General features: G+C 44.4%; 1 protein-coding gene across 1 annotated transcript in view; it reads right to left on the bottom strand.

Annotated features, from left to right (window-relative positions):
• The window catches only part of SIDL (SIDL trafficking protein particle complex subunit 10), an 80,441-nt gene that overhangs the window by 47,875 nt on the left and 14,317 nt on the right, over positions 1-18,249 (bottom strand). The window contains exons 2-5 of the mRNA XM_077632699.1: positions 6,966-7,047; positions 5,381-5,516; positions 2,270-2,469; positions 1,443-1,629 (exon numbers count right to left, since the gene is read on the bottom strand). Of these exons, the coding sequence (XP_077488825.1) occupies positions 1,443-1,629; positions 2,270-2,469; positions 5,381-5,516; positions 6,966-7,047 (605 nt within the window). The remainder of the gene's footprint in view (positions 1-1,442; positions 1,630-2,269; positions 2,470-5,380; positions 5,517-6,965; positions 7,048-18,249) is intronic.

Below are 18,249 nucleotides of genomic sequence, written 5' to 3'. Positions count from 1 at the left end.
CCACACTCACAAATAGAGAATAGCATGGAGGTTTACCAAGCTGATGAAGGTATAAAAAATAATGCTTTATTAACATACCTGTGACCAGTGAAATTTTTAAAAAAACATACATATTTCAGTACCTTATGAGCTGAGAGAAAACAACCTTGACAATTGCAACCCTAAATGTCATTACCGTATTTACATGATTGTAAGTCGACCCGTTTTTTCTTTTTTTTCATTTGAAAATTCAAAGTGCGGGGGCGACTTGCAATCGAAACGAAAGAATGGCACCATAAATAAAGGCGAGACAAACTAGATATCAGAGATGCTACAATGTGGTTGCAACTTTGTTTGCTCTACAGCTCTGCCTAGTAGCATTCAGCTATTATGTGCACTTGATCGAAAGGATTTTTCTTTTTTTTGCTTTTAACTGTGCACTTGCTGCTCATGGGAGTGTCGGTAGTTGATGGAAGGGCCGCTGTTCCATTTACAGGGACATCGCCACTCGGAACAGCAGTGCTTCCGAGGAGTATCAGTAGCTGATGGAAGAGCGGACACTGCTTAAGCATCGATGTGCATAATTTCTCTTTGGCTCTGTTCAATGCATTTGACTTGACTGCCGGCCATGTTTTACCAGTTTTTAATGCAATGGTTCGTCAATCATCAATCGGCCAGTAATCGTTTGGTGCTCGTTCACAGCTACATTCAAGATGGTTGTCATTCTTTACGAAACGGACAACTGAGCCCGGGGCCGCATGTTCGATGTTTCGTAATGGGTGATGCAGGTGTGGCGGCTGCAGCGAGGCAAAATTTTAAGCCGTTCCACGCGATGTAGTGGTGCGGTTGTTTGCGAAGTGCGGAATTTCGCAGGATGATGACACAGAATGATGTGCTATGAGACTGCACCAGTGATGACAACGGCAGCACTAGTGAGGGCGATGGCGCAAGTGTGGACGAGTAGTTCAAAGAATAATACATTTTCATTCTGGAATATGCCCATGGGCATGGCTTTTTTTTTTCTTACTGACATGCGATATGGGGGGGGGGGGGGGGGGTTGACTTACATTCAAGTCTACTTATAATCACATAAATAAGGTAACTCATCAAATGCACTCATGCAAACTCGATAATCGTTTTGAGAAAGGTTATGCATGCATCCAGTGAAACTAGAGAGATAAACTCTTGAACACAGCCTTCTTTAAGACAAGGAGACAACAAGCATGGAGGAGGAATACTGCCAGCAGTACCCTAGTGATGCGATCTGGCCATGAAAGTAAAATTTCATTCTGTTCTACTAATACAGCTACAAAACCACACGTGACATCAAGAGGAAAACTTCTGGAGCTCAGCCTGGGTGAGGTGTGCTAAAAACTTCCCCAGCCACAGATCATTTCAAGCCTACACCTACTCTCAGCTAGGCAAAAAACTACTTTTATTTTTTTCGGTTTTTCATCTCCCACCTGTAGGAAGAAGAAGTGCAGAAAGGACCAGTGCGGCTGCGTTCTCCGCTCCCGCTGCATCCGGATCAGCTCCTCGTAGCGGCCCAGGTGACGCCCCGTGGCATGCAGCAGAAGCTGCCGCAGGCGCCCCAGCAGGGGGCCCACCCCGGCTGAACCCCCACTTGTCTCCGCGCACACCTGCACACAACTGCAAGCAACGTGGTCATGAGAAGGGCACATATAACACTTGCCATGTTTCAGCGTGCCAGTACATTTACAAAAGCACAGTAGAAAGGAGCAACTCAACTGTCCACCCTGCAATGCCTGGCCCCTCACATACGATGCAGAGATCAAAAATATGAGTACATCTCGCTATGCTCAGAGCAGTAGCCCCAGTCTTTAATGTTACTGCAGAAACAGCCTTCTCCAACAAATCTACAAAAGCTATGTGGAACTGACAACTGTCAGAGATGTGGGAGGCTTGCTGAAAGATAACTCAGTGCAAGTGCCAACCCTAGTGACACTCAAAAATTATAATTCACTAACTGCAATTATGCAGCAATCATATCTTAATTTCACCAGGTTTTTTTACATTTCTGCAATGTAGGAACCACTCCTCACCAAGTGCTAGCAGTTGTTAACTTTTAGCTGACATTTTTATTGCCTGGGCGTTACATGGTTAACTTAAGAGGCTGCTGGTCATGCACAGGTCAATGATTTTCACTGGTAAAGAAAAAAAATACGAGTCAACCGCAAAGGAATTGAGAACTGATGGAGAGCAGCATAGGAAAAATAGAGTAGTAGACATAAGCTTATGCAGATGGCGCCACACATCTAGTGCAACGAACCGGTCAAAAGTCTTGCTCGGGAAATCAGCACGCATGCGGTCAAAGACGGTGGCTCGTGAGAGAAGCTTGGCCTTGTTGGCACGCCGCGCATCTGCCGGGTCCACGGCGACCAGCATCCAGTCGTACACCCCAGCCTCCTTCAACTGCGCCATCCATTCAATGATGTCGTCCCGTACCCGAGACCGGTATGCCTCCAGGTCCTGCAGGACAGTGGTAAAAGGACAGTTGGTCTTTAACATCATTTAACACATCCCTTCTTCGCCAATGTGACCATGCTAAGGCTAGATTGCACTCGTTTTTCAAAATTAATGAAGTCATTTAACCACTAGCCTCAGTGAAACCACACCAGGACATCAGGCTTGTAGCAGGCCATTGCCGCATATGCCCTTCTAGAATTGCTGGCACTCTTAAACCAAGGATTATCAAGGATGGGAACTCCTTCAGCCCTTGAAAAGACAGCAGCACTAGCGATGCAAACTGAGCCTCAGAGCATGGCACAGAACGAAGGCAGGCATGCATACATTTGACAAAGGCGGCACCTTCCACAGCTGGACAGATTCTTTGACTTATGCGCCATAAAAATTGGCACTGAACCAAATATCGCTGCTGAGGTCTATTTGAGAAAAACTAAGCTCTTCAGGTGTAGCTATTGAAATCAGTTAATGCTCAGTGACTGCTGGTAAAGGCAACGCCATTTGACAGCCACGCTCATATCTACAAAGAAAACTGCCCAGTCTTGCCACTCAAGGCATTTCTCTTGAGTGTCACGCAATGCAAACACCAGCTAGCATCTAGAACTTCACAACATGTCACACCCTACATTATGCATTCACAGTCAAGTAGACACTGCAGAATAACATGAGACCTGACAACCGCTCACACAAAAAACATTACATGCGAAATCTGCATAATTGACGGACAGTCTAGCAACCTGATGCAAAGAAGCTGCAAAAGCAGTTGAATTTGATGCTTTTACTCTAATGAATGATTTTGCACGATAGGTGGAGGTGGTGTGAGGAGATGGGCCAAGGGTGGCAGTGGGATGGGGATGGGGTGGGAAGGTGGCTGGTAGGTGGTGCTTCTATAGGCCAGCTAGCTTTCCGACTGCATCGCTGAATTCGATTTAACTGTTGCTTTTTCGTTCTGCTGCTACATGGACTTCTAGCGGGTGTAGGCTTTGCGTGGGGGGGAGGTAGGTGGGTTGGAGGTGGGTGGAACATCTGGAGGGTAGAGTTGGGTGGGTGGGTGGTGCTTCTTTGGAGGGTGGAACCTTCACCCACTGAGGCTTCACGCAGATAATGCCGGCATTTTCGCCAAGTGCCGCTGTTACTGCTATCACAGTAAAAACTATACATGTCCCTTTCAATCAGTTCTGTCATGAGTGCTCGTTTTGGCCTCAGGGAACCCCAATGGCAATTAAATGAAAGGTGCTCCGGTACCTCATAAGTCCCAACTTTCATCCCTTCCTACCTAAGATAATTGCAAAAAAAAGTGTGCAGATGCATGGCCCCCCAAAAAATGCCCAAATTCAATTACAACCTTTGTCTATAAAGTTCCGAGACTGAGTCCATTAAAAAAAATGTGTTTAACATTGAAATCATTTGTGCAGCACCCCTTCGAAATAGTCTCCCGTGCAGTCTACACACAGCTTCCAACGCTTCTTGAGGTATTCAAAACAGTTGCAAAACGCTTCTTTTGGCAGGGCTGTCAGCTCCTTTGTCATGGCGTCTTGAATGGCCTCCACGCTCCCCATCCAGCGATTTTTCAGGGTTCTCTTCACACGAGGAAACAGGAAAAAATCGCATAGGGAGAGGTCAGGCGTATATGGCGGATGGGGAAGTACAGTAACGCTGTGCTTGGCAAGAAATTTTGTCACGCTGAGAGCAGTGCGCGGACTTGCATTATCATGGAGAAGGCTCCATTGTCCAGATGCCCATAAGTCAGGGCGACGGCGTCGCAGTGCATCACGCATGTGTTGGAGCACGCAGATATAAAACACTTGATTCACCGTCTGCCCTTGTGGGACGAACTAGTGGTGTATGACACCTCTGGCATCGAAAAAAACTATCAGCATCATCTTTGTTTTGGTCCTCTGTCGCCGCACCTTTCTCGACGCCGGAGAGCTTGTGGACCGCCATTCGGCGCTCTGTCTCTTTATTTGAGGATCGTATTGAAAACACCATGTTTCTTCTTCAGCAATGATGCTGTCTACGAATGCACCATCCTTCTCTGCCTCAGAGAGCAAATCAGCGCTCAGTGATGCCCGTGTGTCCTTCTGGTCCTGTGTGAGGGAGTGTAGCACAAGTCTGGCATTCAGCTTTCGTTTCCCCAAGTTCTCACGCAAAATTTGGTGGCATGTTGTCTCACTAATGTCGAGAGCATCTGATAGCATGCAGACTGTAATGGCGCGGTCTTGCTGTACGATTTCCCTGATCCGAGTCACGTTGTTTTCATTTCGTGAGGTTGAAGGGCGCCCCTGCCTTGTGTCGTCTTCCACCGACGTTCTCCCCGAAACGAACTTCTTGTGCCACTCGAAAACTCACGCCCGCGATAATGTCTCGTTGCCATAAGCGTCACGAAGGAGCTCATATGTCTGTGTGGCTGTCTTGCCAAGCTTCACACAGAATTTTATGTTTACACGCTGTTCGAGGTGGACGTCCATCTTTCCACGTTCACTCAGAGTGGAATGCGCAGATGACAAGTGACAACGTATTTTTCTACATGCAGTGCCATCTAGCGGCTGCTACAACAATTAACGTAAATAGTTCACATTAGCCCGAAAAGACGGCGCTACACATACTAACCAACATTTGTTTTGGGGAATCATTTCTAGAGAAGAAAATAAATCAGTCTCGAAACTTTACTGACAAAGGTTGTAGTCATGACCAGCTGCACAGTGGCACTGTTTGCCATTAGCAATTAGGGAATGAGTAGTTCCAAAATAAAGTGGGAAAATGAAAGGCGAGGGTGCATGCATCCATATATTCTGGTCCAGCATCACAAGCCACTTGCTGCTGAAAAAATTCACAATGACCCAATATAGAATTTGCTGCGCCAAGCTTGATGTTGATGTCTCAGCATGGTGGCATTCCAGGTGAAATGGCAACTCACGTTGCACTCAGTGCAGTATATGTGCAGGTGTGCCTGGTTGAGCAGGCGCCCATCTTTCTCCCGGGCCAGCTGTGCCACATCGTGCTCGATAAAGCGACACTCCACCCGTACCGTCTTGGGACCCCGGCCATAGGACCTGCATGTTCCATGACCCCGAAATCAAGAACAGCACGAACAATTTCATCAAGGACTGAAAAAGTGCAAGCAGTCCAATCATGTGTAAAGACACAAGTCACATGAAAGGGACCATCATGCTAGAATGCAACTGACAAATACTCCTCATGGTATGGGTGCAACGCAGGCTAAATTACTCTTGTTGCATTCTGATAAACAAAAGATGTACGTAATAGTACTTTCTGAAACCTGATATAGAAGCAAAAGTAAATTTGGTTCCTGAGCACCAACTAAGCACTACCTTAGTGCTACTTGTACCTGCACAAAACATAAGTGCTCCATTGAAGAGTGCTATGGAAACTTCATAACAACAGTGACAGAAAGTGCGGACAGAGCTGACAAGGCATTCCTTCATTACTACTCTTCCTTTTATCACTCCTCTTTTGAAAAATAATCCGCCCAGGGACATGCTTTTATGAATGCATGCCTGCTGATTAAAAGTGCCTTCACATCCCTGCTTTTTCTTTGCGAAGCAAATAATTCATAACAGGGAAATAATGTCCACCAGACACGTCCACCTTCTGTTCACAAGCATGCACAACTCACAGACCTAGCTTGCTTGGCTCTAAAAAAAAAAAAAAAACCTTCAACTCCATTCACTCGGGACTTTAAAAGGTGTGAAGGCTAGGTCTCGCTCTGAAAAGCCCGACTACTCTTGCCAAAAATACAAAGGTGGCCACCACCACCGTCACCAGCACAAGTACCCAAAAAAAAAAACTCGCAAGACGGTTCCGACTGTGTAAAGTAAGATCAGCTATAGCTATGTAGGCATTTAGTTTTGGCAGGCGGCTGTTCCAAACAGAGCCACCAGTAGGGTTATGTGACCCATGTTGTCCATGACATATGGTAAGTGTGTTAATGAGTGGTGGGGTGCATTAATGACATCATTAACGCGTCCACCGGTTACACCAACGGTGCCGCCGCCGCGCAAGCCACGGACAGGCGCCTAACAGCTATTGCTGTAAAAGCATGAGCAATACAGACACCTGGAGATCAGTAGTATTAGAGAAAGGTGTTCGTTGCTTCCGCTAAACTGAATCCATATTTTTGTCTTCACCAAGACATGCCCGTTTCAACCACCACTGTACAATTCTAATGTTCTTGTACACAGCTGGCTGCCTAGTCAGCACAGCTTGCTTCACGAAACATATCTCTCCATTCAGTGATAACGTTCCTTTCATTTCTCTTGTTTACAGCAATAGCTAACTCTGCCTTCGTGTGAACTGCAGTGAACGAAATGTCGAAACCAAGAGGCTAGCAAAGCAGAAAAGAAAGAGAAACGAAAGTTACTTCGAAGGAGAAGCCTAACAGCTAACAAGCCAGTAGTGCTACTGATGCTCCCTAGCTAACTCATGCTCTGAGCAGTCATGCCTGCTAAACTGCAGACTGATCACAAACGTGGATGCCATACCGTGTCCACTCGACAGGCTCCTGGGGCAGCCCTTCCAGGAGCAGAGGCTCCAAGGTTTTGAACACTTGCTTGTCACCTGCATCTGCAATGACCACAGAGAACAAACAAATGACTCTATATGTTGCACACACAAGAAGAAACACATACTTTTAAGCACGCAAGGCATGGACAAACTTCCAGATCAGGAAAAAATAAATCGCAGTGTAAAGGCCTGGGACATAATCATGGCCATCACAAATTACCCTCATAAAAACATGCGTACCTTGTTGAAATCTATTTTGCAACAAGTTTAACATCTCACAAGCTGTGCGAAGCCATTTGTTTGAAGCTTGAGTGTCAACAGAGCAAGAGTGCACACCTTGAAGTTTCAAATGCTCAAAACGACCTATTTTGACTGGGTTAGTATGAAATACATTCCATCTCACAAGCAGTTTGCAGCAGTGTAGACCCTACAGCTCTCTCTAGACCAATCAAGGCTGCAAGAACACAACAAATAGTCCCTCAAACATCTGAACAGCCTAGAACTGTTTTTCAAACAAATAATACAGTAACTAAATAGGCAGTGTGGGCCAGTGTTTTTCAAATGCAGCAGGCATTTTAATTAGCAGTTAAATTAACTGCGAAAGAATGCACTGGTACAGCTCTGCAGAGGCCTATGTGTATTGATTTCACAAAATAAAAATGAGAGAGAGAAAAAGTGGCGTGCCGCCATTTGCAAACATGGCGCCCGCCGAGCCAGCTGTACCTCTTGCACGCAATCCGTTGAAAGTGCACTGTTTCCCCAAGCAAGCGAAGCAGTTATCTCTGTAAGTCCTTGAATCGCTTCGCATTGCAAAAAACAAAAAATGCCTGAAAGACGCCAAGCACCACTCGTTGCGAAGATAGAGCAGCTAACTATTGACGCTCCTTCCTCCACATAGACAGAGCCACCAGTCGGCAAATGTGGCCACGGAGAAACACATTTATGGAGCGCAAGCGCATGTCATCATGACTGGCTCAGACCGCCGCAGTATCTACAGTACTGCAAACTACTTGTGAGATGAAGCATAGATTCCCTCGTGGCAGCTCACAGTCTTCCCTGTGACATGGGGAATTTGGTTTATGACACTAAGATGGTACGCAGAGGACAACGGGTACAAGACTCAAGTGAAACTTTCGTGGTACACAACACAAGGTGGCTCCATAGAAAATTATAGCTGCGCCAAAAATGGTTCTTTTTTCGGCCACCAAATTTGCTCACACAATTTCAACACTGACCACACCCAGGCAAAGTGCAATGAAAAGCACAGGGGAAAAAGAAACTAATCAGTCTGATGACCTAGTGACTAAAACGTCAGTGAATCCTGTCCCATGACAGTTTGCTTGCACATCCTATCTACAAGGCAATGGGCAAGGTTGTTCACTGTTTGCTTCCACAATGGCTTAACGAAGCAAAAATATCCTGCAACAAAGACAAAATAGCGTACAAACATGGAAACCACCCCAAAAAGTTGACTGTGAGATGTAAAGAAAAATGCAAAGCATTTCTCATTGATGGCAAAGGCAAACTGAAGGGAAGGTGCAGAGCTAAAAGGTGAAAAATTTTAACCACTTGTCAGATTTTATGAGAAAAATTTCAGGACTAACATATATTAGTAGTATATGCACCTTTAAAAAAATCTAAAAATGCTGGAGGAGGAAAGTGAGCATGCATAACTAGGAAAACTACTGCTCTGAAAAGAAAAAATTGGTAGGTTTTTACCGAAGTTAAACCGAGCAGACATGCGAAAGCATGTGTTTAGCCTGGTTGGCTCATGGTTTTGCTTTGCTGGGTCGTCGGCAAGTCTGATGACGATAGTAAACTCATGTTAAGCCCTGATCGAGGTTAAGCTGATCTGATGGAAGACGACGATGTGCAATGCACAGCTCGAGAGTGTGTTGCAGTTTAGCATGAGACGTAACCAGCTATGGCAATAGCCTAGCTCTCTCGTGCAGTGGCCTGCGAAGCTTATCTGTTCGCGCCGCTGCGTGTTCAACTCCCAGTCGTGGATATTTAGTTGATTTCTTTTTATTGACGTACGTACATACGTACATATGTATATGCGTACTTACCTACCTACCTATGTATGTATATGACAAGATTCTTAGTCGGTTTTGGTGAGCATATGAGTGCCTTTGCACTAAAAACACACGTACACATAGTGCCTAAGAGGTCTAGGAAAGTGCACAGTATTCAACTGGGAAAAGAATTGGCAGGTTTGTGCTGATTAAATTAACCCATTATAAGACATAAGCTCTGTGCATGCCTCACATGCATTCAAATGGTAAAACTGCACTCGGAATGTCTCCAGGCAATGAATGACATCACATTCAAGCTATTTCGACTACGGATTTTGTAAAAAAAGGGTAGACAACTCTACCGACAAAGTCGTAAAAAGACCTAAAATGTGGTATATACTCATACCTTGGCCTTTTAGATGCAAAAGACAACTTGCATTAGAACCGAAAACTGCTTAAGAAGTATTACGAGACATTTGACTCATGAAAAAGACCTAAATCCTCAACAATTTTTTCAAAATTTCTTAGAGCGTTAGCTCTACTGGTCACGTTTCGAGCCTCCGAGTTATGCTGATTCAACGGATAGAATCCAAGAGGGCGGCCTGCATAGCAACAACATTGCATTAGAGCATTCAGCTCTACTTCTCCAGTTTAGAGTTTCAGCGTTATGCCCTAAAACACAAATTGTAACCCAGTGGTTACCATGGTAACCGAGATGGTTACATAATGGAATAAAATAAGAGGCGGCAGCGTGATGCCCGACCACCAGAACTCGAAACTAAACTATGCCAATCCAGTATATATGTCCCTGTCTGGCAAGCATCAAAGTTGGGCCACTCAGTCCCGGCATTCGTGTAAAATTTACGGGCCAACTGTTTGCCCAGAATGTTCCTGATGGTGCCATGCGATTCAGCATTTCGTGCAGCATAAACTTACTAGTTAAGTTAGACCCTAGCCAGCAGCAGGAATTCAAACCGGCGAACTATGTGCCCCCAATTCCACGTCACTACGAATATTCATATGAACATTGTGGCTCAACCATTTGTTGCAGAGGGTCTGGGGTGGTGGCATACGATTTTGCGTTTATTTGCCCGGATGACTCCCTTTCGAGCTTGACTGTATGCGGTCCTGCTCACTATCAATTTCGTGCAGCATAAACTTACTAGTTAAGTCCATCTCTGGCAGGGATTCGAACCTGCGACCTATGTTAGGTGTGTTAACGCTCGATGTTCCATCGTTGCCTCAGCGTCCGCTCGTTTTTTTTTTCCCTGCTAAGATGGGTCTTGTTGAGCTGTACACCCATGCTTGTAAAAATGTACAGAACACCAGAGAGGCTAATTAGCAAAAGATAAAAACATGCTGAATGGTTTGTTTGATAGTTCAGAAGTATTCAACATGAAAAAACATGGTACACAGGTGGAAAAATTGAAAAATTGGTTTTTGGGGAAAGGAAATGGCCCAGTATCTGTCTCGCACCTGGGCCCACACCTGAACCACACTGCACCTAACCTCCAGCCCACACCTGAACCACACCCTAAGTAAAGGGATAAAGGAGGAACTGAGAGAAGAAAAGAAGCAAGAGGTGGCGTAGAGGAGGGCTCCAGGATAATTTTGACCACCTGGGGATCTTTAATGTGCACTGACATCCCACAGCACACAGGTGCCTTTGCGTTTCCCTCCATCGAAATGCGGCCGCCGTGGTCGGGTTCAAAAACGGATACGGATCAGTAGTCGAGCGCCCTTACCACTGAGCCACCGCGGCAGGTGTACACAGGTGGACCGTTTTCCATTTGCCACCACTTGAAGCAAGTGTAAGTGTAAGTGTGAGACGAATTGCCACACACTTACAGATGCCTTGAGACAGCTGGTAAAGTAAGGAGTCACACTTCACAGAAGTACCCACAGTAATGATCACAGAACATCTTACAAGTGGTTTCTTTGACTTCCACCCAAGGAAGTTAAACTTAGAATAAGCTTACGATAAAAAAGGCTTTTAATGAAATGTTTACTGACAATGCATTAGCAGAACTTCTTATGCAACTAACAACAGCTTCATAAAATTGCTAAAAAAAAAGTTGTTTTCTCCGCATATGTTATCTTTACTAGTATACTCGGGTTTTATTAGCTTGTTTGCTTGATTACGTATTTAAGAAATTAATTGCCAGATAGGAGAATTAAGGCCAAGGCAATGAAACTAAAACAATAGGATGTGTTTCCTATACAAGGCAGAACTAGGCAATGAATACCCTCAGAAATTTATCCTCCAAAAAAAAAAATAGAGAGCACTTACTAAGGGGGAAATCAACAAGTGCCAGAAAAAATTCCAGGACACAAGCTCAACCGCAAGCTCACCTTTGTCGGAAAGGTAAATATGCGACAATTGTAGCTTCACACCAGATGTTCTAATATCAGTGCACCCATGGCACAAAAGCTGCTGAACATAGTTCGATACACATCTGGTTACCTACTTTGGGAGGAAGTTTGTTTCAGTGATGAGCAATGCGAGAACCTTAGATATGCACCGCCTCTGCTCCTTAAAAAATGCTGACCTTGCCTTCCTTCAGTTCCTTGGTTCTGAATTACCTCGTAAATTTTCTTTCTCTCTTTCTGATTTTCCTTTTTCTGCTACAGACCTCTCTGCAACACCTCACACTTTAGTAATTACTGGTAGACAAAAAGTAAAAATGCACGTAGGCTGATAAATATAAAGAGCAGACCTAACTAGCCTAGCACAATGGAGACAAAACAACATCAGTGTGTACATGACCATCACTGATGCATTCCTGCACACTGCACTCATAACAGCTCTACCACAAGGGTATAAATTGACCCTGGACAACTCATAATGCAGTTTCTGTACACTACCACAGGATATGCTGCTCTGCATCATTCAGCAAGAGCCGTGATAAAGCCTGTTTTCAAAGGCTATTTCAGGACTGATAGGGAGGTTCCGCAATAAAGGCAGTGTATTTTCCAGGCCGGTAATGCATTCTGTTTGACAGAATGCAATTGACAGCTCAGATGACAATGCACACCATGAGGTGTGAGTCTCCATTTCCTATCCGTCATGTTTTTCCATGCTCTCTGCCAATCGTCACGTCACCAACTAGCCTAGATGTCAATATTACCCCCGAGTTCTAGGAAAACATGTCCCTGTCAAGAACATGCCTTATACCCAGCTGTCAATCACACAAACAGCTACTAAGAATAACTGCATATTGAAACAACCTCCCACCAAATCTATCTGAGCAGAGGGATTTTATGAAGAGCTGGAACACCATGTTCTGTAATGTTGGCATTCTCCGTTTGCTGGTTATTGGTTTTACGGCGAGAGCTGTTATTGCACACCCATCTCAGCCCTCATGTAACTGAAGCCTACCCAATGCAATCCAAGCAGCCAAGAGAGAAAGAAGAGAAGAGGAAGGGGGGACAAAATGGAAAAACATCGCTGTGGCTGTGGCATGCGAGTGACGTTGCTGTGGTTGCATAACTGTGTCTGCCCTGTCTAAGTCTGTCTGTTCTAGATCCCGCAACGACTAACCAGCCACAGCTACGGCTCTCGCCAAATGTTTCAACTAAGCCGTAGCCTAGTTTAGCCAGTTATTTTTCCTCTCTGGGGTTACCTTCACTTAGTTGCTGCCGTTACAGAGTATGAGAGCCTATGTTGCTTGGGGCAAAGCTCTTCCCTATAGATCTTAAAACAAGAAAAAATTAAGTGAAATATGATCAACAATAAGGAACATTGAGCTATAGATTAAGAAATTTGTGTTCCAGTATTTCAACACACTATTTTTACCAACAGCAGTGTGTGGGTAAGAAATAATAGTATAGAAAACTAAAAGACATGTAGTAACGCATGTCACGAATTTTGAAGACTGTGCCCTGTCAAGTCAGTTCTTCGCCAGGCACGATTGGCTCATTGCTTTCACGTGCAACACTGCTTCAAAAAGGGGAAAGCAGTGCAGTGAGTGCTGCCGAGATAAAATAATGCGAAGCACCGATCGCTTCACATACTGATTGGCCAGCATGCATGAGGCCATCTTGCTCAGTAGCTTCAGAAGACAAGCGGAAGCTCATTTTAACTCTTTCTGAACGGTGAGGCTGTCATGTCTTGAGAGGTCAGCTTTACTGCTTCGCAGCTTAAAAGGGGCACTGCGATGCTTTTTTTGCTGCCAATTATTCTAGTACAAAGGATTCCTGCTGCATTCCAAAGATCATTTTAAAAATTATAGAAACTGGCGCATGCAAACAAAAGTTACTCCACTTACAAAATTCCAAATAAAAGACGTGATGATATTGCGCTTGACTTGCCATTTCACTCACCCAGAGCCAAGGCCGGGCACTAGCAGTCAGAACTACACATTGTGCACACGTAATGCAAGTTGACATGCCATTGTTACCTTGCAAAGTTCGCGAATTTTAATGACGACCTTTTTCCATGTACGCACCACTGACGGGGAAGGTGTGACTAAAGGAGAGGGCCGCAACACGGCTCCCCAATGTCTGCTTGCAGTAATCCCTTCGGTGCTCGGGTTGGAAGCCCTACCCCCTGTTCGCCTCCCGCCCCCATCCCAGCCCATTCCAGCCACACCCCATGTTTCCTGTTTTGTTTCCACATTCTTGCTCACAAAGTCCGTCAACTTTTTTTTTTTTTTAAGCTACAGCATTATATAGCTCATCAGCTACAAAACCAGACGTTGTTGTCGAATGCAAAAGTCATCCCAAACATCCCAAATGACGTCACAGTGATATCAAAGTAAAATCAAATTTATTTCGAAGGCGCGAGGAATTGAACCCGGGACTTTCAGATTGAGAGACAGGCACGCAACCCATGGGCCACAAAACTGCATTGCTTCTTGGCGAACAAAAGTGAACCTAGTATGTGTGTTGGCTTACGACTGTACACTAATGAGTAGGTATGTCATTAGAAAGGAAGAGAAAAAATTTTAAGATAAAGAAATTGAATAATAAAAAGGAAATTAAAATGAAAAAAAAGCACAATGCTTTAGCATTCAAAGCATGTAAGTAGTCTTAAGCGCCCTCCGTAATTTTTTTTTTAATATGCTAGCATTAGAACCCCATTTCATCAAAATCTGACCATTGTTTGTCTGAAGCCTCAAGTCAGAGTTGAATAGGGAGGAGGATGGGAGAGGAGATGCAGCAGTCAATCATATAAGGAGAGAGGGAGTGGTGAAGAGCAGGGGGATGATGGAAAGGGGAGGAAACACAGTATGAGTGCAGTGGCCTCTTTCACTCTTTTAAAAAAACAGTCGGACGTGTATTAAGCGTATTCCTCCAGTCTCCAAAGCAGTTGCACTTGTGCCCACTGTACGATAGGAGTTTAAACCAGCTAACCGAAACTTTAATGACTTGATGTACTATCAGTTCATTCACCCAAAATGATCACACAGTGGTGTCACTAATGCTGAAGCATACTCGGCCGCTTCAATTGCATGGATCGTCAATGAAATTTTTGGCTTTCTTCTCAAAATCAGCATTCTGAACAGCAACGATAGTTCGAAGCAAAATGTAAAATGTTTCCCCTTTATATTCTTATTAGTTCTCGACAACTTGCAGTGCTTCTTTTCAGTTAGTTTCCAATGCGAAAAGCTTATGATACTTAGACACACCATATTTTCGGATTCATTTCTCAAGTTTGAAAGGATAAAGTTTCTCGATTATGAAAGAATGCAGTTCGAACTGGACGCCCAACCAATCAGAAAGGCAGTCCCCAGTTTGGCTGCCAGCTCATATTCACGGCCAAAAATGGTCGCAATATTTCAACGCCATCAGCCTAGGACAGGTGTTTCTGGAGCCGAACAAAAAATTAAATGTTTCGATTTTGGCCACAGTGGCTGAATGGCTAGGGCGCTCATTACTGCGCCAGAGCACCTGGGTTCGAACCCAGCTGCCGTGATGGAGGCAAAACACAAAAGGTGTGCTGTGAGATGTCAGTGCACATTATAGATACCCAGGGGGTCCAAATTATGCTGGAGCCCTCCACTACAACACCTCTTTCTTCCTTCCTTCTTTCACTCCCTCCTTTATCCCCTCCTTACAGCCCCAGTTCAGGTGTCTAACAGTTACTGCGCCATTTTCTTTCCTCAAAAACCAATTTTTATTTTCAATCTAATTTTATGTTAATGCATCACCATGCACCAAACTCTACAAACAAACTAAAAACCACATACTTTATTTATGTTGCAAGGCCCTTTTAAAAAGTGGTAAACAGTGGTGCCATCTGTTAGTAAATATTGAAGCAATGAGATGTCTAATCAGCTGGTGAAGCAGTTTCATTTTTGTTCCATCTCTGATTCACTGAGAGCACAGAAGGTTCTCTACCATAAAAACAACAACTCTGGCTGCATTTTGTTGGGGGGTGAAATGAAATCGAAATTAGTTGTTGGAGAAAGGAAATGGTGCAGTATCTGTCTCACATCTTGGTGGACACCTGAACCACACTGTAGGATAAAGGAGGGAATGAGAGAAGAAAGGAAAAAAGGTGCCGTAGTGGAGGTCTCTGGAATAATTTCGACCACCTGGGGATCTTTAACCTGCACTGACATCCCACAGCACATGTGCCCATTTGCGTTTCGCCTCTATCGAAATGCAGCTACTGCGTTTGAAGGTCGGGTTCGAACCTGGGTACTCCGGATCAGTAGCCAAGCACCCTAACCACTGAGCCACCGCGGCAAGTGGGGTGAAATATGGAAGTTCTGGTTTTATGGGCTTTAGCGTCACAAAGAAACTCAGGCTATGAGGGCCACCATAGTGAAAGGCTCTGGATAATTTCATCCACCCGAGGTTCTGCACTGATATCGCACAGTACACAAGGCCTCTAGCATTTAACCTTGATCAAAATATGACCACCATTGAGATCGTACCCACGTCTTTCGGGTAGGCAAAAAATCGCATTCCGCATGACTATTTTAATAATTTTGCAAGTTCCTTTACAACTTCCGAGCACATTGGTTACAGCCCACAGCATTAAAATATGTGAAGCACATACCCACAACCTACAACAATCAAATAAACTGAAATAAACACAAGCACAAAGGGAGGTTAGCAGGCAGCATCACGGCAGCATGGAATGGCCTGCAGCATCAGTGGTGGCAGTGGCAGTTAAGCGAACTAAAAACAAGTAATAAATAAATCCAGCACACTATCACGGCTGTTCATGAGCAGGTCACTCTCTATTGTGGTACAGGCTAACAGGTCCGAAATAAGAGATCCGAAAATAAGAATGCCAATAGTTAGAACAAACTATGGCTGGCAAACACTACCCTTTCAGGTTACCAAAATGCTCAATAGAAGAGACATTCCCGTTAATTACAATAAACCGTTCCCTGCCTTCAGAAAGGATTGTAAGAGAGCTCTTTTGTTCAGTGATGTTGTCTACTCTTCTCACTAATATCTTTTCCGTGGAAGTGTAGTATACAGATGTTTTGTCTCTTTTGCAGTTAATCATGTTCCCTTTGCCATCTCCCACTTTTCTTACTTGCGATGCCTGTACTGTTCGTATATGTGCGAATATTTGTTCATGGACATATTTTCTTTCTGTGCTTGAAGGGGAAGAGGAAAGGGGAAAAATGAGGAAAAATCTCTGATTTAGTGTATTATGTTGCATATGTATCATGATTCTTACCATTTTTATGTTGTACCCATTCTACATTTATAGTGCAACTTTCTCGTTGAGTGCCCTTTCCTTTTACAGATGTATCTTTGTGTTTCTTGTATGCACTGTATGCTTTTGTGTTTTGACCAATGATATTGTTTGTGTGCCACCCAGCTGCACTGTTATATGCATGTATATATATATATAAACTTTTTGCCTCTTTGTCATGCACAGGGGGCTGAGGCCTCGTCAGGCGATACCAAGCCTTTAGTCTCAGCCCTCTCTTAGACAAATGTCTAAGAAAAAAAAATAAAGATAGAAAGAAAAGGTATGCAAGCCCCAGCGGGCGGCACTTGTGCACAACTAGAGATGGTGCGCGCGGTGTTCATATGTTATAATACCGCCCTTCCCTTCATTGCATGCATTCAGAGAATGTACAATATTGCTGTTGATCTCTTCAGAGGAAACATGGAAGAATTAGTGACAACTACTTCGAAAACCAACCCTTGAAAATTAACAACGTGCAACAAAATATCAAGCAATTAAGCTATAGTATTTCATTGCAGTCTGTGTAAATTTGTGTTGTGGCAATAAAAGTTGAAAGGCAAATAATCGATTACTTGTCCGTAATTATTAAGTTACTTTTCTGGGGCTGTAATCTGCTACATTTCAGATGGAATAATTGTAATTGTATTCTGCAGCATGTACAAGACTGGTAGCAACGTTCGAATGGCGCTGCAGCAGGAGCTCCACCGTTTGTCGCCGTTATGTGAATTTTAGCGAAACCGCATCAGCCTAGTTCTGCTTAACTTACTTAATTATGCACTTGCAACTTCACATCAAACATTGACAGCCCGCGGCTAGCTACTTCTGCATTTTGCATGCTGGTGGAATGCCACTTTGTCGGATGGTTACAAATCATGAACATGCTCCAAATTACGTCTATTGTTGTTTGGCTTGGTGGTGCATTGCTGCTTGCAATGAGATACCCTAAGTTTTAAATGAACTGTAGCTTGCTGCGTACCCCTCACTTTTTTCACTTGACACACGGTTTTTGTTAGCACAACTACTGAACAGAGTAGCTTAGTGGACAGTTTGTCTCACAGCTAAGAATGAACACGCATAGGCAGCTGGTAGTACACTATATATTTTAGCTCAGAGCCAGCAGAGCAGCCAGCCAAATGCAAAGCATGTTTTAACGCAATAGCCTTAAAGGTCCCGTTATGCACAAACTCCGGAGTCAGCGTTGTGGGCGAAAAATCACAAGCCCGACTCTGGCAAGTGCTGTCCAGAAAGCAACCTAGGAAGCAGGTGGGCCGCTTAGGTCATGTGACTTTGTGGCGTCATCACTACCTGCCCACCATGGAAGGGTGGCAGGCCCATCGCAGGGCAGTGTCACATAGTTTAACCGCTGCACCATTGTGTCAGGGGGGGTATAAGAACTCCCAGGGATCTATGATTGTAAAAGTAGAGGATGACCGTCTGCATATATAGAAATTAACCCATTACCGCCATACCCTTAAGGCGGAGCTTAAGTGTCCCGTCCAATCTTTTCTCAACCAGTGCACCGGAATCCCTGCATCCATCACACCACAGCCCCATTCCGTGCAGCTTCTGATATAAAACTGTATA

This window comes from Amblyomma americanum, chromosome 7 (genome assembly GCF_052857255.1).
Source record: "Amblyomma americanum isolate KBUSLIRL-KWMA chromosome 7, ASM5285725v1, whole genome shotgun sequence".
NCBI classification, from domain to species: Eukaryota; Metazoa; Arthropoda; class Arachnida; order Ixodida; family Ixodidae; genus Amblyomma; species Amblyomma americanum.
This window is presented reverse-complemented; position numbering and strand designations above follow the sequence as displayed.